This window comes from Epithele typhae (genome assembly GCF_022376455.1).
Source record: "Epithele typhae strain CBS 203.58 chromosome Unknown BXZ73scaffold_44, whole genome shotgun sequence".
NCBI lineage: Eukaryota > Fungi > Basidiomycota > Agaricomycetes > Polyporales > Epitheliaceae > Epithele > Epithele typhae.
The window spans coordinates 25,084-47,706 of NW_025954235.1; the positions used below are offsets into that span (position 1 = coordinate 25,084).

The window sequence follows — 22,623 nt, forward strand, 5'->3', positions numbered from 1 at the left end:
ATCAGTCGCAAGGTGAAAAATGTTATATCTGATGCGCAAGTGTTCGCGAGATGTGCATTTCGCTTTGAGGTTCACGACACCAAGCACGACACAACCGTGATAGTCCGCCGGTCCGAAATTGGTAGATTTGATGTAGTCACTAGCGGCCCCCGCGATGCCGACACGTCATCCGTCCCGTATACACATCTCTTCTCTCGCTAGCTAGATTACTGTACGTAGCGCCCACTATAGGGCTTGGCCCTCCGGGCGTTGAACAGGAGACAAAGCCAATAAGATAGTAGTATTGTACTCGATACTTTACACGCCTTTACCACGCACATCCCGGGGCCCGCGCGCCTGCTGATTGAACAGGTGATTGGAGCTGGTGATCTGCCCGAGCGCGTCCGCTGCGCCAACAGTCAGCCACAGACCGCCGAGCCAACACCGAACGTGCTCACCAAGGTACGGGACCGCCTTCTGCAGCGCCGGCACGCAGCCCACGAGCACCGCACGCGCCGTGGCCCAGTTCGTCGCGCAGAGGCGCTCCGTGGACATCGCGCTCTCCTCGAACGCGATCGACGCCGTCTCTATCCAACACAGCTGCGAAACGGACGCGTCAGCGCGCCCGCCCCGCGCCCCGCGCACACACACAAACACACTCACCCCGGCGAGCGGATCGATCATGCGGTAGTCGCTCGCGCTCAGCGTCTTCCCGATCCCGACCGTCTTGAGCACCGCCGCGAGGCACATTTCGCGCGAGACCGCCTCGGCGGGCGGCGCGAGGTGGTGCAGGACCGCCTCGGCGGTGAGCGCGACGATCGTCGACATCTTCAGCCCGAGCGTGGCGACGATGCCGTCGACGGGGATCGACGCGCGGACGAGGATGGACTGCAGGTGGCCCAGCAGCGCGTGCGTCTCCTCGAGCGCCGCCCAGTACTCGTACGACCACTCCGACGGCTGTTCCGGCGCCGACCAGGGCGTCGTCGGCGCCGTGGAGAGGCTCGCGGCGAGCCGTTGCGAGCGCCGGAGGAGGAAGACGGCGCGCGCGCGGAGGAGCGCGGTTTGGGACCGGAAGAGCGCGGGGTGCATCACCTGGGTTTGGCGCGGGCGGTCAGTTCGGCGCAGTGGGGCACGGCGGGGGCTCACCTGGACCGAGAGGAACTCGTCCTCTTCTCCGGAGCGCAGGTGGAGGGGGGCGCCGTACACCATGTTCAGGCTCAGCGCGTGGTACCAGAATCCACCGAGCGCGCACACGGTCGCTTCGTGCCCTTCTACCTCCTCCGAGTCCGTGATGAGCGGATCCCAGATCCTGATGTCGGAGGTCGTGAAGCGTATGTTGTGGCGATGGACAAGCTCGTTAGCGAGCGCTAGATTCTCCATGGCCTGCATGGGCTGAAAGCGGATCGTGAAGTAGAGGACGAGGGCTGTGTACACCGGGAGCCTGACGAGGGGGTCAGTGTCTTCGCTCAGAAGGTTTACCGTGGAGTCGAGTTCGAACGTCTCCATGACGCTGAGAGAGTCTGTGAAATTTCGCTCTTGCCACACGCTGCATCCGAGCAGGTGTCCGACGTGGATGATGGCGGGGTGGACGTGAGGGCTGAAGAAATCACCGTCGAGATAGGCTCGCTGAGCGTGGTCGTTGAGTTTCAAGCCGACGATGCAACTGAAGTTCAAGAATAATTGTCGGCTGGATCAGCAGAAACGTCAGCGGCTTGAGACTCTGCACTGTGCGAACCATGACGCTCGGAACGCACAATTCACGGAACTGTTGAAGCGTCGCGCGGGGTGTCATGGGACGATCGATAGGTTCTGGCGGAGGGATCCATACGTGTTGGAGGGCTTCAGCGGAGGAGGAACCTGATGTCGTGGCGGCAAGAACGCCAGATTCGCCAGAAGACGTGGATTCGGCGGGTGACTGGCGAGAGGTTGACGCTAAACGCTCTTCTAGCTCTCGAGTCCGCGCGAGCAGTGACTGGATGAGGTTCTTCTGTGCATCGAACTCGTACATGCACTGATGTTGCTTGTTAGTGGCCTTGCACGTGGAGCAGTATGGTCGCTTTGCATCGCATTTCTAGTCCATTTATCTGTCAGATGAGATTTCTGAGGAGAGAGTTGAAAGAGCGCGAACCTTCTTCTTTCGCCTGGACGATGCAGAAGTTATGAGTCGTCATCCATAGCACGCAATATCGGCTCACCTGCACGGAAGACATGCGGCGCCCTTTTGGAGGAGGTTGGCAGCTTTGTCGCTAGGACCTATGGCGCGACTGCTGAAGTCACAGTTGATGTTTGAGCCGAATAGAGCGCATGGGCCACAGATGGGTTGGCTTCCATCGCATTGCTGACGAAGTTGTCAGCGCTGGCTTGAGGGCCCAGCGAATACGCTCACAATATCGCGTTCTCTGTGAACGACGATCCGTTCAGAACAGGAGGAGAAAGAGCTGTGAAGGGCACTTACCGGCACAGCGCACAGGCTTTTGTCATATCAGCAGGTGGAATAGACAGTAGATGGGGGCTTCCGAAAGGATCATCTGTTGGTCAGCTCGATGTTGCTCGCGGAGTGATATATAATGCGATGTCGTGCTGCGACGGCGATCGGTGCCCGATTTGCTGGGATTACTTTGACTGCACGATTTACCTTTCCATTATGTAAGCAACCAACTGATGCTTTCATCAATGATCAAATGGGCTTCGGCTGGGCCTTCGGGCAGATTCTGCAAGGACCACAGTAAGTCTGAACCATCGACGTCGCCATTGGATGTATCGTATATTTGAGGTGTTTATTCCCTCGGATTCTCCGTTCACGGCTCCAGCAGATTGCCAGCAGACGTGCATTGGCTCCGGACTTTGAAATTGATTCACCGATCAGCAGCACGGGTCGAAGGTTTTTCAAATTCGGAGACGGCTATGTTGGTTGGGGCCCCACTTGAATCGCTTGCACAGCCTGCAGGCCTAGGCCTGTGGGTCTCATGCGCTTGGAATACACACGGAGTAAGCATAAGTACTCGGAGATTTGATGTGGGGGGAAAGCTGGTGCAGGAGCTTCTGATTGCGGGGGTTCTCCTGGTTCTTTGAGACATGGAGCTTCGAAGGACTCGATGAAGAAAGAATTACTTGAAGACGACTCGGATTGCACCATTGGGGGTCTGTAAAATTCGAGATCTTTGCGTAGTATGCATTAATCAGCAGCGCGCTGCCCCGAAGGCGAAGTGCGAATCTTTGAGAGTACATGATAGTCTGAATTGTATCGTGAAGCACTGGTGTGGAAGTTTAAGCCCGCTCACACGGAGCACGTGCCCGTTGTTCATTTCCGGACTTTGCCGAGCGCGGTGAGCTCGCGCGCGGAGGCGTTCGCGACGTCGTTCCCTTCGACGAGCTCGCCGCCCCTACCGTCGCCGACGCCATGTCGACGGCGCCGAACCATCGAGCAGACTCTTCCGCACTCTCGTCTATTCCCGACATCTCACTCGGCTCGTTCGCCTCCACTTTCTCAACCCCTGGCCGGCCCCTTCGTATTCCCTCCTCTTCGACGGCCACTACAGCGGTCTCACCGTCCACATCTTTCTCTAAACGACGCGCAGAGGAAGCCACACCCATCTCGAAGCGTTTCGGACGAGGCGGCGATGATGATGACGACGACGGAGACGTCTTGGACACCCCGGACGGGAAGAAGGAGGGGCGGTGGGATGCGTCTGAGATCGCGGGTACGGGGAAACACAAACGGACACGCAGTTCCACCGCGAAGGGGGGTATCAACTTGACTCTACGAGACCAGGAGAAGGTGCGTCTCCGTTCGCTCGAAGCCCGTGGTCGCCGGTCGCGAGACGGCGTGCTTACGCCCCTTGCAGCACATCGACGCGCTCAAGAAGGAGAACTTTAACATCAAGCTCAAGGTGCACTTCCTCGAGGAGCGCCTCGCCCAACTCGCCCCCGACCAGATCGACGCCGCCCTGAAGCAGAACATCAACCTCAAGATCGAGGTCCAGCAGCGCGGCATGGAGCTTAAGAAGCTCAAGAAGCTCATGCTCGAGGCCCAACGCGCCCTCGACCAGCTCCAGCGCTCCGGCGGCGCCGACTCCCGCGCCCGCGAGCTCGAGGAGAAGCTCGAGGAGCGCGAGCGCGAGATCCGCGGGCTCAGGCGACGCCGCGGCCCCGGCGCGGACGACGGCCTCCTGCGCGAGCTGGAAGCGCGCAACGCGGAGCTCGAGGAGGAGCTCGAGAACGTCCGGGCGCTGCTCGAGGAGAACACGGACGAGCTCGAGCGCATGCGGGAGCTCGCCGAGGCCCGCGGCGACCACTCCTCCCACGGCGACTCCCGGTGGCGGCGGCAGGTCCAGGGGCTGGAGGGCGACAACGGGGATCTGCGCGCGCGGGTGGAAGAGCTCGAGGAGGAGGTGGCGCAACGGGCGGACGAGCGGGAGGACCTGATGGACGAGCTCGAAGCCGCCCGGCTCGAGCTTGAGGACTTGGAGCGGAGACGGGAGGCGGAGACGTTGGAGCGCAGCCAGAGTCGGGCGCAGGTGATCGAGGAGCGGGAGGAACGGGAGGCGGTGGAGGAAGACCTCAACGCGATCCGGGACAAGCTCGCGGCGGCGCAGATCGAGCTGCAGCAGAAGGAAGACGACATCGACACGAAGGACCGGGAGATCGAGGAGCTCATTGCGGAGCACCACCGGGTCGTCGAAAGCGTCGAGGACCAGTGGCGTGGCGAGGTGGACGAGGCGAAGGGCCAGATGGAAGAGCTGCGTGATGTGAGTGCCTGTTCCGCGTGTGGTGTGCGCTTTCTCACAACGGATACGCAGGCTCTGGAGCAGCGGGATGCGGAATGCAAGGAGCTCCGGCTGCACATCGACGAGTACGAGGCGAACGCCGAGGATCTGCATCAGAAGTTCGAGGCGACGCTCGCACATCTGGAGCGGGAGGCTGAAGAGAAGGACAACGAGCTGGAGGCGGCCAACCGAGATCTTGAACGGATCAGCAACCAGCTCTACACTCTTGAGGAGGAGCATGAGCGGGTGAAGGAGCAGATGGACCGGGTCCGAGAGGACGAAGGGGTGGAGCGGGATCGTCTAGAGCAACTCGCCGCCGCTCTCAAGCAGGTACGTCTGCGGAGATGTTTGATGCATTGCACGCTCACCCCGTCAACAGAAAGTCGCCGGGCTCAAAGCGGACCTGGAGGAGCTCACCGACCTCTACAACCAGCGGGACGCAGAAGTGCAGGAGCACCGCGATCGCAAGGAGGACCTCGCCCGCCACATCGAGAAGGTCGTCGAAGAGCTCCAGCGCGAACGCGAGCTGCGCGGTGGCCTGGAGGCGGATCTCGACAAGGCCGACCAGGAGCACGAGGACGCGATACGCCGGGAACGACGCTCGCTCGAAGCCAAGGAGTCCGCCCTCCAGTCCGCGCTCAACGACCTCTCGCGCACGCAGTCGCTCCTCACTCAGCGCGAGGCCGACCTGGCTGCGGTCCAGACGGCGCTGCAGACGCTCGAGGCCGACAACAAGAAGCTCGGGGAGTCGCACACGAACGCACGCTTCTCGCTCCAGCTCGAGGTCGACCGGCTGCGGCGCGACGTGGAGCGGCTCGAAGACGAACTCGTGCGCGCCCGCAAGGACCTCGACGACCGCGAGGGCAAGGGGCGTGATCGGGACGGGGTCATCGACAAGCTCCACGCGGAGAACCGTGATCTCGCGGCTCAGCTTGCTGCGCAGACGCAAGCACGTTTGAACGTTTCCGAGAAGCTCGACGACACGCAAAGCAGCCTGCGCGCGGCGGAGAACGAGACGTCGACGCTCAAGGCGCGTATCGCGGAGCTCGAGCAGCGGCTGTCGAAGGACCAACGGGCGCTGCTCGCTGCGGAGGCACAATACCGCGACCAGCTCACGGAGCGCAACACGCTCCTCCTCACGATCTACCAGTACATGGACAAGATCGTGGGCGTGGAAAAGACGCCGGTGCGTAGTCTGCGCACTCTCTTTCTCTCGCATGACGTCTGACACGCTTGCAGAAGAAGAACGGTCAAGCGGAGACAAAGCCGTTCACCAACTTCAGCGTCTTCCACGACAACCTCATCACGCGCTTGAAGGCTTTGAGCCACATTCAGTCGGAATTCGACAAGCGCGTGAAGGAAGCCGAGCAGCGCTACAGCGACAAGCTCACGGACATGCGCAAGCAGCTCGACCTCCGCTGGAGGCAGATCGACAAGTTCGAGGCGAGCGTCAAGACCATCGCGGAGGCGAAGGCTACGTGGCGGAAGAAGCTCGCCACGAAGGACGGGGAGATCGAGGCGCTGCAGGTGCGCACGCTGTTTGCTGGAATGTCGTCGTCGTCCTGACCTCCTCTGCCAGGCCACCAACACCGCGCTCCAGTCGCACGTCGTCTCGCGCAAGGGGACCCAGGGCGATTCTATGGAGATCCGCTCGCTGACCGCCCGGGCGCAGAACGCCGAGCGGCGAGCCATCAACCTCCAGAATCAGCTGCTGCAATCGGAAGAGCGGCTCACCGCGGTCAACCAGAAGACGACGGTGGCGGACACGAAGTGGGAGTCCCGTGTGAAGCAGTACGAGACGATGTTGAAGACCGCGGAGGAGAAGGTGAAGCGCGAGCGGCAGGGCGGCAAGGAGCGCGCGTTGGAGCTGGAGACCCAGATGAAGTGAGTTGATGTCCGCTTCGCACCGAGCGTGTCCCTGACAAACCGCGCACTGCAGATCTCTCCAGCGGCAGCTCGAGTCAGCGCACAAGCGCACCACGATGCTCAACGAGATCATCGACAACGCCGGACTGTCGTCGAAGGGATCCCCCGTTCCCGGCAAGTCGTAACCGGCTCGTATCATCTACCGATTTGCTTTCCACTCGCTCTCGTTGTGTCTAGATAATTGCTCGCTCGGAGGTATAATGTCTCGTCGCATGCATAGGTATTGTACACTATCATCGCTTAACTATCACGCCCGCATCCACTGTATCGACTACCGCTTATAAGACGACGACTTATGACTTCATGTTCATCTACCCGATTCCCCAGTGCGCATCTTCCTCATACAAGGATTAGTAACCATCCATACGGTTGGCTCTCGTCATGTTCGCAACCCTTCGTTTGTCCAGCCTCCGTCCGGTACACCAATCCAGTCAAACTGGTGAGTGGTTCTGTTATCTCATAAGTTAGTGGGTGCCGACGATTCAACTGCTATTCGGCTGTGCTACGTACCTGCGCGAATGCCCCGGGTCCTGGTGCAGCGGTCAAGCGAGGCCGGACGCTCCGTCGCTTCGCCTTGGCGCCGGACGATGGACCGAAGAGACGGGAAGTTTGCTTGGCCAGCATTCCGCGCGCTGGATGGCACACTGTCGTGCTTTCAGCTCAACATGATCTGCGTCGCATGGTAAGTGCCACCCTCCGTTCCATATGTCCCCCTTCAATTTCAATGGCCTGGGATCATGTAGCGTCTGGCATCACCGATCGTACCATGCACTCCCAACATGCTCGGTGCATGTGTAAGGAGGTGAGATGAACGGCGGTCTCGAAACATCTAAAACCCTTTTTGAACTTCGCATCTTGAAGCCTTCTCAGCCCCCTCGCTCGCTTGGCGCGCCCATGATGGTCTCCATCCGCCTCGCAGTCCTCGCCATGCTCGTCACTGTTGGGATGGGGAAGCCCGCGACACCGCAAATGAAGGTCCACGAGCTGCTCAAGAACATCCCTGACGGCTTCTCCGCCGTCGCCATCGCGGACCCAGAGCAGACGCTCAAGCTCCGGATCGCGCTTGTGCAGAGCAACTTCGCGGAGCTCGAACGCAGGCTGTATGACGTGTCGACGCCATCGAGCACGAACTATGGAAAATACCTGTCCAAGGCCGAAGTACGTTTCGGATCTGCGCGCAGGATATATTCTGACATGGCGACGTCTGTGCAGGTACAGGGCCTCGTAGCTCCGAAACAGGACAGCGTCGAAGCGGTGGACGCGTGGATGAAGGAAAGCGGACTCACGGCCACCAGTGTGTCGTCGACCGGGGAGTGGATCTCATTTGAGGTTCCCGTGCGCAAGGCGAACGAGCTCTTCGACGCGAACTTCACCGTTTTCGAGAATGCCGACTTGGAGTACGAGGTCGTTCGCACGCTCTCATACTCTATCCCCGTAGAGCTCGAGGGCCATCTCGACCTCGTGCATCCTACAGTCACGTCAGTTGTGACGTTTCTCAGTCAACTCAGAGAGACTGACGACGTTTTCACTCACTGGCTTCCCCAGTCCAATGGCCCACCTCCCCGTCCTTGCGTCCCCAATGAAAGTCGTGACGGCGGACGGCCATAACTTGACTTCTCGCGGGGTTCCTCCTTCATACGGCAAGACAATCACCCCGCCTGCCTCCAAGCGCTCTACGGCATCCCCACGACACCCGCGACTCAGTACTCGAACAGGCTGGCCGTCACTGGGTTCATCAAACAGTATGCGAATACCGCAGACCTGGAGGTCGGCCCATCTCTCGGTGAACTTGGAGACTGGCATTGCTGAGCACGCCGTACCTCCTAGACTTTCCTGTCGAAGTTTCGTCCCGACATGCCTTCGTCAACCACGTTCACTCTTGATACCATTGACGGTGGCTCGAATCCACAGCAGGGTTCTCAGGCCGGCACCGAGGCCGTGAGTCATAGCATGGGACGAGGACATTGCACTATGCTGAGAAAACCAGATAGAATTTGGACATCCAGTATACCGTCGGTATGGCCACGAATGTGCCCACTCTGTTCATCTCGGTCGGAGAGGACACCCAAGACGGCGGTTTGGAGGGTTTCCTCGACGTCGTCAACTTCTTGTTGGAGATGGACAGCCCGCCGCAGGTGTTAACCACCAGCTACGGCCAGAACGAGGATACGATGTCGAGGAACCTGGCTAAGTACATACACAGTTTGCGACCATCCTTATCAACGTCGGGCTGAGGAGATTTGGTAGCAACCTCTGCAACGCGTACGCCCAGCTTGGTGCCCGTGGTACCTCAATCCTTTTCTCCTCCGGCGACGGCGGCGTGGGCGGCTCGCACCCCTCCGTGTGCTTCAACTTTGTGCCCACCTTCCCTTCAGGATGCCCCTTGTGCGTCCCCGCTCCCCCTTTCTAAGCACGTCGACGTTTACTCACCACACGAACTCAGCTTGACCTCCGTCGGCGCCACACAGGGCACGTCTCCAGAGACTGCTGCGTACTTCTCCTCCGGCGGGTTCTCCAACTACTTCCCGACACCCGAGTACCAAGCCGACGACGTCGCGGACTACCTCGCCGCGCTCGGGAGCGACACCTACGCCGGGCGGTTCAACGCCTCCGGGCGCGCGTTCCCCGACGTCGCCGCACAGGGCGTGGACTTTGAGATCGTCGTCGACGGCAAGACGGAGGCGGTCTCCGGCACGTCGTGCTCTTCCCCGCTCTACGCGTCGGTGATCAGCCTGGTTAACGACCGGCTCATCGCGGCCAGGGAGAGCCCGATGGGCTTCCTCAACCCGTTCCTCTACTCCGCCGCAGGCAGGGCGGCGCTCACGGACATCACCTCTGGGTCGAATCCCGGCTGCCTGTCGAGCGGATTCCCGGCCAGAGCGGGATGGGACCCCGTCACTGGCCTTGGGACCCCGGACTTCGACAGGCTGTTGGCGGCTGTTGGTCTTTGACGGCGCTGGCAGAAGTGGGGCATACATAGAAGCAAACCGAATACAGACAGACCGAGTACACTGGGTAGATACACGACAAGATTCAGATCAACGATTCGGGGACCCACATGCGCCGCTAGTCGGTGAGACGGCACGTCATCCGTCCGATCCCGTATGCGCATTTCCTTTTTCGCTGCTAGATTACTGTACGTAGCGCCTACCATAGGGCTCGACCCTCCACCGTCAAACGGGAGACAAACAATCAACCAAACAAACAAACCGCTAGTCGTTCACCACGACAGGCTCGCCGATCGCCGCCTCTGACTCCGCAGCATCCGCGCCCGCCCCGCGCCGCTGCGACGCGCTGTGCGAGAGCGTCTCCTGCCCGTCGACCGCGTGTGGCTGCAGCTCCTCCCGGCGCACCCCGCGCTTCTCGAGCGCGTACGCGCGGCACGCCTCGCGGCTCTCGCTCAGCCGCGGGTCGTTGCGGTCCCACGCGTGCACGGTGAACCCGGGGAAGTTGTACTCGAGCACCTCCTTCAGGTCCGGCAGCATCAGCGCGTCCGGGCTGTACGTCCCCGAGTTGTTGTCGATCACGAGCTCCCACCTCACCGCCTCGTCCGCGACGTCGTCCGAGAAGCGCGCCCAGCCGCCCTCGGGCCGCGGGTGGAACTCGCCCGAGTAGCGCACCGCGCGCGCGCAGTTCGCGTGCAGCGCGTGCTTGGACGCGAAGTCGACGAAGAACGCCGCGCCCGTCTCCGAGAACCGGAACGAGTCGTCCTCCGCCGCGATCACGTACGTGTACACCGCCGGCTTCACCCGGTGAGCGTGCGGAACCTCCGTCGTTGTCGACGTCGCCTGCGGGCCCGTTTGGGTGCGTGACAGGCTCGCGAGGATGCCCTGCGCGACGCCGGCCCCGCTCGTCGTCCCGTCCGGGTTGCCGACGCTGCCGTGCAGGAGGAGACGGAAGACGTCCTGGGGGCCGTCGATGACGCCGAAGCCGTTGGTCGTGCTGCGCGCGTAGAGCATGCGGTGCCCCGCCTGGATCGTCGAGCGGACCGCGATCGACGCGGGGCCTTGGAAGATCGACTGCGCGGCCTTGTAGTCGCGGTTCCAGGGCTGGACGGTGTCCCCAAAGAACATGCGCACGCCCTTGATGTACACCTTCCACGTCGAGTATAGGCGCGCGTCGTTCAGGTTCGTGAGGCGGCCGACGGTGGGCGAGAAGTGGCGAGAGAAGCGGATGGGGCCGTCGAAGATGTACTGGCGACGCTCGGCTTTCCCGTCCGTCGACGGCGTAGAGTCGATCTGCGCCGATGGTCAGCAGTTGCCCTTCGGTTGTCGCAAGCACTCACGTGCAACCAGAAGGTTCCACGGTTCCTGCGCAGGGACACGCTCTCGATGGAGCACTCTTTTGCGCCGGGAGCGACGGACGAGTCAAAGGTGCCAATGTGGTCGTCCGTAAGGTTCCCTACGTCCTTGTCGAGCACCTCGACGTGCAGCGTCGCCGTGCTGGGCACGTTCCGGATCTTCCACAGCTCGTTCCAGACCGGGGAAAGCGTGTTGGGCTTGACCGTGGATCTATCCACACAGCGTCAGCTGTAGTCCAGACCATGGGCCTCGAGTAGCAGGCACGAGGACACGCACACAAACGAGAGCCTGTCGTCCACCTTCGCGACGAAGTACGGGTCCGCGGAGCCCACGACGTCCATCTTCGGCAGGCCCGAGGCTCCGATGAACTTGACCGTAATGTCGACAAAGTGCCGCTCCAGCCCGTGCTGCTCCTCCACGAGCGCCTTCGCGGACTTCACGCCGTCCTTGGCTTCGTCCTTGGCGCGGCTCATCGCGTTGTGCAGCGTGCCGAATATCTGAGACATCTGGATCGGGTTTTTGCGTCCGGGCATCGCGGCGGGAGAGACGCTGCGCGGTGGTATCTGTGGCCGGGCGAAAGGGAAAGGGGCTGGGACTTACGGGACTCGCAGGTTTTGTAAAGGGGCGCGGCGGCGTGCGCAGCTGCAGAAGGCAGAATGGAGGACAGCCTGGGCGCGGACCGGATGTGACACCGCACCGACGGATGCCTTTTATGGGCAAAGTGACGTCGTGCTGTGGCGATCAGTCAAATGCTTACAGCACCCTCGACCGTGCAACACCGAAGGTGGACCATGCTGAGCAGAAGAACCAACAAGCACTATGCCAACCGCAGAAGCGGTTTTTGAAAGAATTGACCCAGAAGCGGTGTTCGGCCTTCCGCTACCTTTTCCTCGCACTTCTGCGATACAAATTTTATGAGGCGCGTATCTAGAGGTTCCTACGAGCTGACTAGAGGAACAATTGTGAGATTCTGGGCAGGAGAGCTCTCGCAATTTGAGTAACAAAGTCGTGATTTTGTCACAATCGACATTAATGGCTTAGCCTCTTGACATGTAATTGCAGGCGCTCTCTCGCAGGGGCTAGAGGATACTTATGCATTGCTATCAGGGGCTAGTACATCTTTTTCGGAGGCCCCGGAGGAGGAGAAAAGCACACCGTGGAGGAATGAGCTTTGGGCGTGACATCAGGCACACGGCGGTCAAGCGGAGTCGCCAACCCGGCGGCGCTTTGAATCGTCACAACGGAGCTTGTGTCGGCTGTGGTCGACCGACGGCATCGTGACCCGATGCGGCGCCAAAGCACCGTTTCTGGGGGTGTGTCAGTATTTCCTTGCGCAATTGCTTCGCCCTACTGGCCCGTTCTTCGTGAAATTTGGTATATAGGAAGGAATCAGGATTCGGCACCCATGTGTAAAATATGAAGGCAGAACGGCGGTACTTGCACCGCTTTTGGGGTGGGCATAGTAGATGCACTCCCTTCATCGCACGCTCACACGGCGAAACAAGAAAGAAACGGCGACGCCGGCGCGCGGCGCCACGCGCGAAAGCAAGCACTGTCCATTCTGAATCTGCATCTGCGGCGAAAACATGATATGTAGTGCGGGGCGGGGGTGAATAGATGAAAGCACGGGTATGCGGAAATCGACTATGACAACATGTAATAGCTACAGAAGGATTGCATGGGGATGTTGGTATTGTACAACGTTTGCCTTCCATCCTGTGGTCCAAGGGGCGGAGAGGCGGACCGGGTGGACAACGATTACGGGGAAAGCGTGACATGACAGAAACAGCGCGGAGAGCAAAACAAAAGCAACGCAGGGGAAACAAAGCCATCCACACCGTCAGCGCAAGCCCGCTGGAACACGAGAGACGAGCGACAACGCACCAGTTTGCTCGCAACAAAGAGGGAAAGCAGTTCACATCACCATGCCGTCATCCTCGGCCCTACCACCCTCGTCCTCGAGCTCGCCCGGCGCGCACGCGTCCCTGACCAGCCCCAGGCGCGACGGACGGCGGACCAGCGGCGGCCGCGACCCGTCCGCGCAGAGTGCCCCGAGCCGGTTCTCGAGCGGCCGCGCGCGCTCACGCCGGCGGAAGATCATGTGCGCGATCAGGTGCGCGAGCGAGCGCGTCCAGCCCTTCGCCCCGGGCGGCGGCAGCCCCGCGACGGGCAGGAACGCGAACGCGGCGGCAGACGTGTGCGTCTTGAGCTCCAGCAGCGCACCGACCTCCTTCCCGCGGTGCTTCGCCGCCTTGCGCGCCCGCCGCGCGTCGGCCCGCTTCTCCGTCAGCACCTGAAGCTCGCGCTTGCGCGCGCGCACGTCGGGGGCGGTAGAGAAGCACGCAGACGGACCGGGGGTGTCCGGCGGCGGCTCGTCCGTCTGCATGCAGTCGGGGTCCGTGGGTGGAGGGGACGAGTTGAGGGGCGCCTCCGTGCGAGTGGGCGGGAGCAGAGAGGTCGCGACCGTTTGGATGCGTTCGCCGAGCTCGGCTTCAGCCGCACGTGCCGCGCGTTCTTGAGCCTGGGCCGTCTTGCGTATACTCCGGAGACGACAGAACTCCTCGGCTTCCGCTGGGGTGGCGTCCGCGTCGAACTGCACGTCCAGAAATCCAAAGTCGTCTTCGTCGCCGGGCGACGGGGAACGCACAAACGCTGGGTCCGACAGCGGCTGCATGTCGAGCCGCAGGCTGTCTTCGAGGTCCGGTGCGCCACCGAGGAGCGAAGGCGAGATCGTTTCGAGCGTCGGCGCAGACGGTTCGGCGAAAAGGCCGTCAAGCTCCGGGAGGGCGGTGTGGGGCGAGTGTGGAGACGACGGGGCTTCATCGAGGTCGGGAAGGGAGAGCGACGAACAATGAGGCGACTCAGGAACGGGCGTTACACATGGGCCACCGTACGGCGGCATGTCTTCGTAAAGGTCGTTCGAGGGTCGTCGGCCCGGAGAGGGCGGTGGCAGCATCACGCTGTCGTCGTCCGAAGGCATTATGGAGTCCGCGTACTCGGAGTCGAGATCCGCAGGCTCTGATGAGATGGGAGACTTGTCGAAGTTCAGGAAAAGACGGTGATCCTCCGCGAGAGGCGTGGGCGATACGGGATCGTATCCAGTGATGCCATAGAGGTCCTGGGGGTACCATGGTCGCACGCCAGGGAATGAGGCGTACTGCGGGAAGGTCGGGGACTGTGCATGGTACGGTAGAGGGAAACTCAGTTGAAAACCAAGCGAAGAACCAAGATCTTTGGGGAGGGGTGAAGCGAGGGTGTCCACGACGGTCGGGATCGGGCTCCAGTCCATGTCCGACTGTGTTTCCCAACGTCCGAAGGGGGAGTCCGTGTCGGAGGGACTGATTGGACTGATCAGAGAGTCGGTGTCACCGAAACTACGATCGAACATTGGGCTCAGTTGGGGGAAAGGAGGGAGACCGACCGGCGGGAGACCCTCGTCGTCCATGCATTGCGGGCTGGCCCACAGTGGCGTCGGCTCGAGCAAAGGGGAATCTCCGCAGTAACGTTCGTGCTTGTGAACATCATCGCGTCCTCTTGAAGGGACAAATTCCTCGAACCCGGAGTCGTCACGTACCGGCGGGAACAGCGGCGCGGGAACGCCTCCATCCGACCTGCTCTCCTCGTAGGTCCATGTCTCAACCGAGTGTCCCTCGTCATCTTCCTCATCTCCGTACGGCAGCTCCTTCGGGGTAACAGGAACGGTCGGAGGCGGGGACGGTAAAGTTATCAGTTGGGCGGCATCGTGTGACATGTTCTGGGGGACGTAGTCTTCGCGATAGAACACCTTCTCCCTCAGTATTGGCGGATCGGCGTATACGTCAGGTAGAGGGACGGTCGACGCGAGGGCCGCGTCGGTAAGAGGCGGAGACGGATAGACGGGGTGCACGTTGAGGAACCGGTCGGAGGGTGGCGTTGACTTTGGGCGAAATTCCAGCGGTGGTGATGAGTGGAGCAAGAGGCTTGAGGCGGGATCGTGTGCTGGGAGGTCGGTGGGAGAAGGTGGGAGAACAGAAGGGGCTGGCGTTGAAGAATGAAGCGGGTTGTCTGGAGGCAAATGCCGTGCCCTGCACGCAGTCATTATCGCGGCGTTGCAAGTCTTCGCTGGAAGGTGGATTAAGCAACGGGTGGCACAGGGATATCGCGAGATGTCGGGAGCATGGTGCGACTCACAAGGATCGTCGTGAGCACGTTACAAAGCCATGATTGAATGCGATGAAGAGAGGGTACGGCCAGCGAGGAGGAGCAACTGGTCAGGATGAGAGAGCCCAGCCGCTGCTGCCCACTCGAGCAGGCGTGTTCGACATCTTCGCCCGCTCCGGCCCCCGGCCACCGCCGCACAATTGCAGGGCTGTGCACCGTGCACGTCCGCAGCCTGGCATTGACGCTGGCTTTCACCGCAATAGCCCTCGATTGTAGTCCCGATAAGTAGAATCCGTCGGCCCGGTAAGCCCGGGTAAGTACCGGCCCTGGGGTCTTGAGCGCGTATCACCGACATTGCGGACGACGGGAGCTTTTTCTCCTTTCGCGACGTCCTCTCTTTTGCCCCTTCCAGACGAGACGGTCGGGACAGAATCGATTCCGTGAGTTGCTATGTTCTTTGTCGCTGTCCCGTCTACATATGCCGTGCGCTCTCCAGGGCGCGTCTTCTATCCCACAAAGATGCGCCCGAGTACAAGGGTGTCAACCACCCCGCACGCACCCGACACGAGGCCCGCTTGTCAACTGCCGGCCTGGTGGCTTGTCCTGGGGCATCGATTTCGCCTCGCCACGCCCCCTTGTCTTGCCGTTGTGTCATCCATCGCGCTGGAATCCAGGCCGAGCTCGCGTCTCGACCTTTTGACGTCGCTGGTTGTCTCAAGCCGCTGCAGGCCGGTTGGTCCTCGATGCAAGATGTACGTCCTCCTGCCGTGCACGAACCCTCTCCGTCTCCGCAGCGGTCTAGGCTGCTTGTAGCGGCGTCCGCGCTCAGGCCAGCACCCGCAGTGGCACCACTTCGTCCGGCTTCCAGGCACTGTCCGGCTCTACGAGAACCGTGGAGCTGCGGCAAAGGGCCGTCCACATCGGGGAGCGATGGTGCGTCTCTGTCTCCCAATCCCGTCCTACGCGCGCACGCCTCGACCAGCGGAGGCGGTGCCACGCCCCACGGCTCGTGCTCTGCGGGAACGGAGAAGCGTCGTCTGCCGCCCCGGTGTTTGCACGCAGCACGCCGGCCGCGGGTCTTTGGGGCACCAAGCCGCTTCTGTGCTGGACCCAATTGTGCGCACGGAGCGCAGGGACGGTTTCGCTCGTGGCTATCGCCGCGAGGCAGGGGCGCCGTGCCGCATGTCGAGCTTCCATTGGACGGTCCCGGCTTCTCTCGCGCTTTGTGGAGGTTCGAGAACGCTTCTACCAGGGTCGGGGGAGGGCACATTGTTGGGCAGTGTCTGCGCTCGTGTGTCCTTCCGGGGTGCCCTTGCGATCGTCCTTGCTCTGTTCAGACCACACAGTACCTGAGCTTGTGCTCGTTCGGGTCGCGCAACTGGATGACCATGGCTGCTCGTGCGGCTCCGGTGATCTCTCGGAGCTCAGACTGAAAAGGTACTTGGTCTCCGCTTCCGAAGAAGTTCGGATGTAATGCGGACGCTCTCGAAGATCAGAACAGCTTTCTGTCGCTCCTCATTCATTGTATCGTGCGCGGCCATCTCGACAGCTACTTCGCTGTTGAGACGGTCACGACCTTGTCGTGTTCAATAGAGGGCTAGGACCCACCTCATGACGGAAGGAACAGGAGCCACTATCAGCTTCCATCATGTCAGCAGACACGCACATATCGATAGTCAGCGCTTGACTTCTTCCGCCAAGCTGAGCACACCATCGCTCGTGGCCCCACGAGACTTGCACGAGACGAATCAGTTAGGAAGAGTTGTCGATAACGCATCCAGGTCTAAACTGCGCCCACTGGACAACGCGCGAGTCAATCGTTTGTGGCTATCCCACCCGTTCGGTTCTAGATCGGGCATGTTGCGCCACCAGCAGTAGATGGTGGCCGCGCGTGGCGGAGACGAAGGGGATCTTTCAAGTACGTCTCCTCGCTACATTCTAGAACACATACTTGATTCTCGGTCCCGGACTCCTTCGACTCCCGACCGAGATCAGCATCGTCCGCAGCGCACGCTCAATCCTGCATTTTCGGCCGCACGACACCTATTTTCTACAACGTCGGCGCTTGCAGGGTACGCTATCCCGCGCCTTATAACTCCAAAGAGACGCTGGTGTGACGCCATAGTTTGATGGAGAGCACGATCAAGCCTCTTGATCACGGGAAGTCGACAGTTCGGATGGATGGCCTGCACCAGTACTCCATTCGAAACTCGACTGACGAATATAATCAATTAATCAGCCTGTTCTTGTAAGCCTTGTATCGCGGACTATCAGTGTCACACCTGACCTGCTCGTATATGGCCAGGACCGCCCTTGATACACGTTTCACTGTCGTTCCTTCCATTTCCAAAGTGTCGAAGCCATACGCACTTGCTACCGTTGGTTTCCTCCCAGAACATCGTGGGCATATCAGATACTATGACTCGTAGTTCGAAAACAAGCTGAGATGAAGCGTTCAAGCTGCAATTTGACGAGGACATTGGGCAAGGACTTGACGTGGGAGTTGTCCTTTTCGCCTCCCGCAAAATGTGGTCGGCCGCATGTGATGAGCTCAATTTGCTCTTTGCCACGTGGATTTCATATCGGCACCTTCACTCTCCCCGGCGGCGTGGATCCAAACGATGTCGACACCCTCTCGCTCACCTCCGTCACAGGCTTCTCTCAGAGCATCCTAATTCCTGAAGACCGCCAAGATTTACGTCGTTACGGGATTTCTTCCCCGGTGGGCGGCATGCCAAGGTGTTCGAAGTTCAAGATTCGAAACACTGGTGAAACGCTCCTGTCCGTTCGGGATATAAAATGCATAGTTGAATCGTCGGCCGGCCAAGCGAAAGAGCTCGAGGTTGATTGCAACCCTCCGACTCGCAGGCCGCTGCGATGGTGGTCGGCCCCTCACGGACTCGCGGTGGGCTCCACGCTCTTTTCTCCGCCGCGCGCCCACTGGGAGGCGTATGCGCGCATCATGAGCTCGGATATCTTTCAGGTTCCGACGTCGTGCTGATCGTCGATGCCTCGTCGCGACCTGGCGCTGCGCCTCGGCCCGGCGTCCCGGATCCGCACCTGATCGTGGAAAAGAATTACGAAATATGATCGTATCCACACGGCCGCATGCCCTTTCCGTCCTCTTCTTCGACCGTACCACTGCTCCCTGCAGCCAGTCTGCAGGCTTTATTACTGCTACCCAGACCACATTCCCGTCTTGACAGATGCTGTTAGCAACGTGCTCCACGCGACCTCGCCGCTATCCGACTCGGGGAAGTTTCATGTCGCATCAAGATGATTCGACTTCGGTCCCCTGCTGCTTCCTCGCCATCCTCGGCCTCAACTATCACACGACGCATGCGCTCCCAATTCCTTGCTCTCACGGAGATAACAATTCCAGGCATGGAGAGCACCGCTCGCAGGTCGTCGCGCGTGCAGCTCGTGCTTCGCATGTCGTCAAGGACGGGAGCTGTTGAAATAAGCAGCTCCGAATGGCCCCTGCGGACAGCCTGATCAATATTTCCATCTGTTCCGGCGGCGACGAGCAACGGCGCAGAAGCGTAAGCCACATCTACTCGTCATGTGATATCATCCCGTTCATCATACATACTCAACATATCACCCTGTGTCGCACACAGGGATACGTCTCTGCATGATCGTGAAGGCAGAGTATTCGACTTCCACGATAAGAGTGTCCAAATTAACGCGGTCGTGATGCGCTTTCAATCCTGAGGACAGCGACCACACTGCCGGATTCGTAGGACTTCTTCTCAGTACCCGCCCATCCCATGTGGTTTTCGGAGAAGAAGCGGGCGCAGCACGCGTTGTAATCACACCTCGGGCGTATCTGGAGACACGAATGTCGCGGTTTGACGGTGGCCACCCTGCGGTGCGCACACATTTGTCCCGGAGCTGCCAAGACTGTGTCTAATAATAGCCTGCAGGTGTGGACCCATTCCCGCAACCGGCACATGCACATGCACGATGTGGGCAATCAGACACCGCACGGTCATCCCATTCATGACGCGGGTCTCTCGTTGACCCCGCTCGCGCGTGCCACGCGGGGAAGTTCAACCGCCCGGCCTACAGCATGCGCCGAGCTCGTGTCTGCACTATTTCGAGACCTCGTCGCGCAAATCGCTGATGACACCATGTGGGCGACGACGATTGCCAACCTCGACACCGGCCATTCCGCGGCGTGCATTGACCCGCACCGCCCGCAACGACGACGGGACTTCTAATCGCCATGGTATAAAGGGGCGCACACGAGAGGCATCCTCTCCAAGCCCAAGGTCCTGTCTAGAGTCAGCTCTCCAGCCCTCAACCAAACTAGCCCTCCGTTCGTCGTCGCCAACATGGTCGCCACCGGCTTCGCTATTGCCTCTCTCTTCATCGCCGCCGCCTTCGGGAAGCCCATGGCGCGCAGCATGAAGGTGCACGAGACCCGCGAGGGCGTCCCCAGCGGTTTTTCGGTCAAGGCTGCGGCGAGCCCCGACCAGACTCTCAAGCTCAGGATCGCGCTCACCCAGAGCAACTTCCCCGAGCTCGAGAGCCGTCTCTACGACGTCTCGACCCCGTCGAGCGCGAATTACGGCAAGCACCTTTCCAAGGCTGAGGTGCGCTCATTTCAACCTTCGACACGTAGACTATGCTCATGATCGCTGTGCTTCATAGGTCAACGAGCTCGTTGCCCCGACCCAGGAGAGCATCGACGCTGTCAACGCGTGGCTCGCGGAAAACGACATCACCGCGACGAGCACCACCTCCACCGGCAGTTGGCTGTCGTTCGAGGTCCCGGTCAGCAAGGCGAACGAGCTCTTCGACGCCGACTTCACCGTGTTCACCCACGACGACTCGGGCATGGAGGCGGTCCGCACCCTCTCCTACTCTATCCCGGCCGAACTCCAGGACCACCTCGACCTCGTCCACCCCACGATCACCTTCCCGAGCCCGAACAGCCACCTCCCCGTGTTCGCCTCTCCGTTCAAGGGCGACCTCGCTTCCAACCAGACCCTGACGTCGCGCGCGGTCCCCTCGTCGTGCAAGAGCACCATCACCCCGGCCTGCCTCCAGGCGCTGTATGGGATCCCGACCACCAAGGCCACCCAGTCCTCGAACAAGATCGCTGTCTCCGGTTTCATTGAGCAATTCGCCAACCAGGCCGACCTCAAGGTGCGCCTCACCCAGTTCTCGCCTGCGCGTTTGAACTGACCTTCACGCTTCTCGTAGACCTTCTTGACCAAGCTGCGCACGGATCTCTCTTCGTCGACCACCTTCACCACCCAGCTCCTTGACGGCGGTTCGAACTCTCAGTCCGGCTCGCAGGCTGGCGTTGAGGCTGTGAGGCAACCTCGATGTCTTTCGACCGATGACGTTCTGACAAGATCCTTCCCAGAACCTCGACGTCCAGTACACCGTTGGTGTCGCCACCGGTGTTCCCACCGTCTTCATTTCTGTTGGTGAGAACTTCCAGGACGGTGACCTCGAGGGCTTCCTCGACATCGTCAACTTCCTCCTTGACGAGGACGCTCCTCCCGCGGTTATGACGACCAGCTACGGTCAGGACGAGAGCACCATCTCGCGCAACCTTGCCAAGTAAGTCACACATTAACCCGTCCTCGATAGTAAACTAAATACGATCTTCCGCAGCACCCTGTGCAACGCGTACGCGCAGCTCGGTGCCCGCGGTGTCTCCATCCTCTTCGCCTCCGGTGATGGTGGTGTTTCCGGTTCCCAGTCCCAGAGCTGCCGCACTTTCGTCCCGACCTTCCCCTCTGGCTGCCCCTTGTGAGCACAACTTCCTGCATAGCTGTTCTCGCCGAAGCTCACCGCGATGCGTTCCAGCATGACCTCCGTCGGTGCCGTCACGGGCATCTCGCCCGAGGCCGCCGCCTCGTACTCGTCCGGCGGCTTCTCGAACTACTTCGCCGCCCCCAGCTACCAGACGGCGTCGATCAAGACCTACCTCTCCGCGCTCGGCTCGACCAACTCCGGCAAGTTCAACACCACCGGCCGCGGCTTCCCCGACGTCTCCGCCCAGGGCTCCAACTTCGAGATCGTCGTCGACGGCCAGGCCGAGCTCGTCGACGGCACCTCGTGCGCGTCCCCGTCGTTCGCCTCCGTCGTCGGCCTCCTCAACGACCGCCTCGTCGCCGCCGGCAAGAGCCCGATGGGCTTCCTCAACCCGTTCCTCTACTCCTCCGCCGGCGCCGCCGCGCTCAACGACGTCACCTCCGGCTCGAACCCCGGCTGCAGCACGAACGGCTTCCCGGCGAAGGCGGGCTGGGACCCGGTCACCGGGCTCGGCACGCCGAACTTCGCCAAGCTGCTCTCCGCGGTCGGCCTCTGAGTCTGAGCGAGCCACCCGCGCTTCTGTAATGGGATCTGTACTGTTCAAAACTTGGGACATTTAGATAGTGGAAAGTACTCTCGCCTGCATGCTGTACGCTCTCTCGCACGTCGCAATCGCATCTGTTATCGCATCCATACTTTTCACCTCGGACAAGGGCCTCGTTAGCAAGGGACAATTGTGGAGGCGGCCTTTACCCGAAGTGTTTGGGGATAAATCGCCACGCATTGCTCCGCAGAGGTGTAGTCCCGCTATGTCTTTCTTTAATCAGACCTTTGAGCGAGAGTGATAAATATAAGCCGCCTACACTGGTGCGGCTCCAAATGTGGTGGGATCCGCAAGAGACGCTGGCTTACGGCGCCGGCGCCAGCGCCGGGCCGCCGGATGCTCTCCCGCGGCGGCCTGCCTTGTTCGATTTGAACGCAATCTCTGTGCGCTGCTTCCTTTTGCTCCTTCACTTGTGCAACTTGAACGTTTGGACATGAACGTTTGAACCACAAGCCCCCCAGCTTCTTTCTGGACAACTCCGCTCCTCTTGCACTGTCAGCGGAACGGGTAACAATGTCCCTTCGGTTGATTAGCCGCGTCGCCGGCCTCACTCCCGATCCAGGAACACCGTCATCAGTTTTGCGCCTCCAGCTCGCTCGTTCGTCCTATGGTGCTCTGAGCTCTCTCCGCTTCAAAACACTCATTTGCTATGTACAGGCAATGAGCAACTTGTAGCGGACTTGCTGCAGCACGCTTTGAAGCCTCGGTGGTATTATGCCTGCCCGCGTCATGAATTCAGAGAGCTCTGAACAGTTGGGCACGGCGGCCATCATCGCAACTTTCCATCGGAAAGGAGCTCCTTCTTCCGCGTTCGGTGCCAGTCTCTGCGTAATCCTTCAACCCGGCCGTCGCGGCGCGGCATATGCTGGCGTACCTGGCTCTCCATAAAGACACGGCCAGGTCAGTCACATCGCTCACCAGGCTTCCTGCCCTGCACTCTCCCCCTCCTCCTAGAGGCTCTCTCTCACCCACCCCGGGTCCCCTCACTCTTTTCCCCCACGCTCCTTCAGAAAAGCAGCACGATGCTTTCTTGGTCTCGGCTCTCCCTCTTCGCGACCTTCGCGATGGCGCTTGCGCCCGCGGTCGAGGCGTCCGGACGCGGCGCTGCGCACAGGATCCACATGGACAAGAC

At 60.6% G+C, this 22,623-nt stretch overlaps 6 protein-coding genes across 6 annotated transcripts; 3 read left to right on the forward strand and 3 right to left on the reverse strand.

Moving 5' to 3' along the window:
- Nucleotides 1–297: 297 nt before the first annotated feature.
- Nucleotides 298–2,189, reverse strand: BXZ73DRAFT_91397 (uncharacterized protein; the record flags this gene model as incomplete). Its single annotated transcript, XM_048025960.1, has 6 exons — nucleotides 298–386; nucleotides 411–579; nucleotides 643–1,071; nucleotides 1,126–1,666; nucleotides 1,734–2,050; nucleotides 2,175–2,189. The coding sequence occupies 6 exons, from the start codon at nucleotides 2,187–2,189 to the stop codon at nucleotides 298–300; spliced, it is 1,560 nt and encodes a 519-aa protein (XP_047875358.1).
- Nucleotides 2,190–3,379: 1,190 nt separating this feature from the next.
- Nucleotides 3,380–6,796, forward strand: BXZ73DRAFT_50841 (uncharacterized protein; the record flags this gene model as incomplete). The annotated part of the gene is made up of 7 exons (XM_048020516.1): nucleotides 3,380–3,757; nucleotides 3,825–4,727; nucleotides 4,779–5,075; nucleotides 5,125–5,931; nucleotides 5,985–6,272; nucleotides 6,325–6,629; nucleotides 6,685–6,796. The coding sequence occupies 7 exons, from the start codon at nucleotides 3,380–3,382 to the stop codon at nucleotides 6,794–6,796; spliced, it is 3,090 nt and encodes a 1,029-aa protein (XP_047875359.1).
- An 802-nt stretch (nucleotides 6,797–7,598) lies between these two features.
- BXZ73DRAFT_91399 (family S53 protease) lies at nucleotides 7,599–9,622 on the forward strand (the record flags this gene model as incomplete). Its single annotated transcript, XM_048025961.1, has 7 exons — nucleotides 7,599–7,829; nucleotides 7,884–8,169; nucleotides 8,317–8,438; nucleotides 8,499–8,609; nucleotides 8,663–8,862; nucleotides 8,910–9,056; nucleotides 9,115–9,622. The coding sequence occupies 7 exons, from the start codon at nucleotides 7,599–7,601 to the stop codon at nucleotides 9,620–9,622; spliced, it is 1,605 nt and encodes a 534-aa protein (XP_047875360.1).
- Nucleotides 9,623–9,883: 261 nt separating this feature from the next.
- Nucleotides 9,884–11,478, reverse strand: BXZ73DRAFT_50836 (uncharacterized protein; the record flags this gene model as incomplete). Its single annotated transcript, XM_048020515.1, has 3 exons — nucleotides 9,884–10,909; nucleotides 10,957–11,182; nucleotides 11,249–11,478. 3 exons carry the CDS (start codon nucleotides 11,476–11,478, stop codon nucleotides 9,884–9,886), a joined length of 1,482 nt encoding a protein of 493 aa, XP_047875361.1.
- A 1,409-nt stretch (nucleotides 11,479–12,887) lies between these two features.
- On the reverse strand, nucleotides 12,888–13,874 carry BXZ73DRAFT_50933 (uncharacterized protein; the record flags this gene model as incomplete). The annotated part of the gene is made up of 1 exon (XM_048020530.1): nucleotides 12,888–13,874. One exon carries the CDS (start codon nucleotides 13,872–13,874, stop codon nucleotides 12,888–12,890), a length of 987 nt encoding a protein of 328 aa, XP_047875362.1.
- Nucleotides 13,875–19,449: 5,575 nt separating this feature from the next.
- On the forward strand, nucleotides 19,450–21,443 carry BXZ73DRAFT_103752 (family S53 protease; the record flags this gene model as incomplete). The annotated part of the gene is made up of 6 exons (XM_048015676.1): nucleotides 19,450–19,710; nucleotides 19,769–20,266; nucleotides 20,324–20,434; nucleotides 20,490–20,689; nucleotides 20,744–20,881; nucleotides 20,939–21,443. 6 exons carry the CDS (start codon nucleotides 19,450–19,452, stop codon nucleotides 21,441–21,443), a joined length of 1,713 nt encoding a protein of 570 aa, XP_047875363.1.
- Between the last annotated feature and the right edge of the window lie 1,180 nt (nucleotides 21,444–22,623).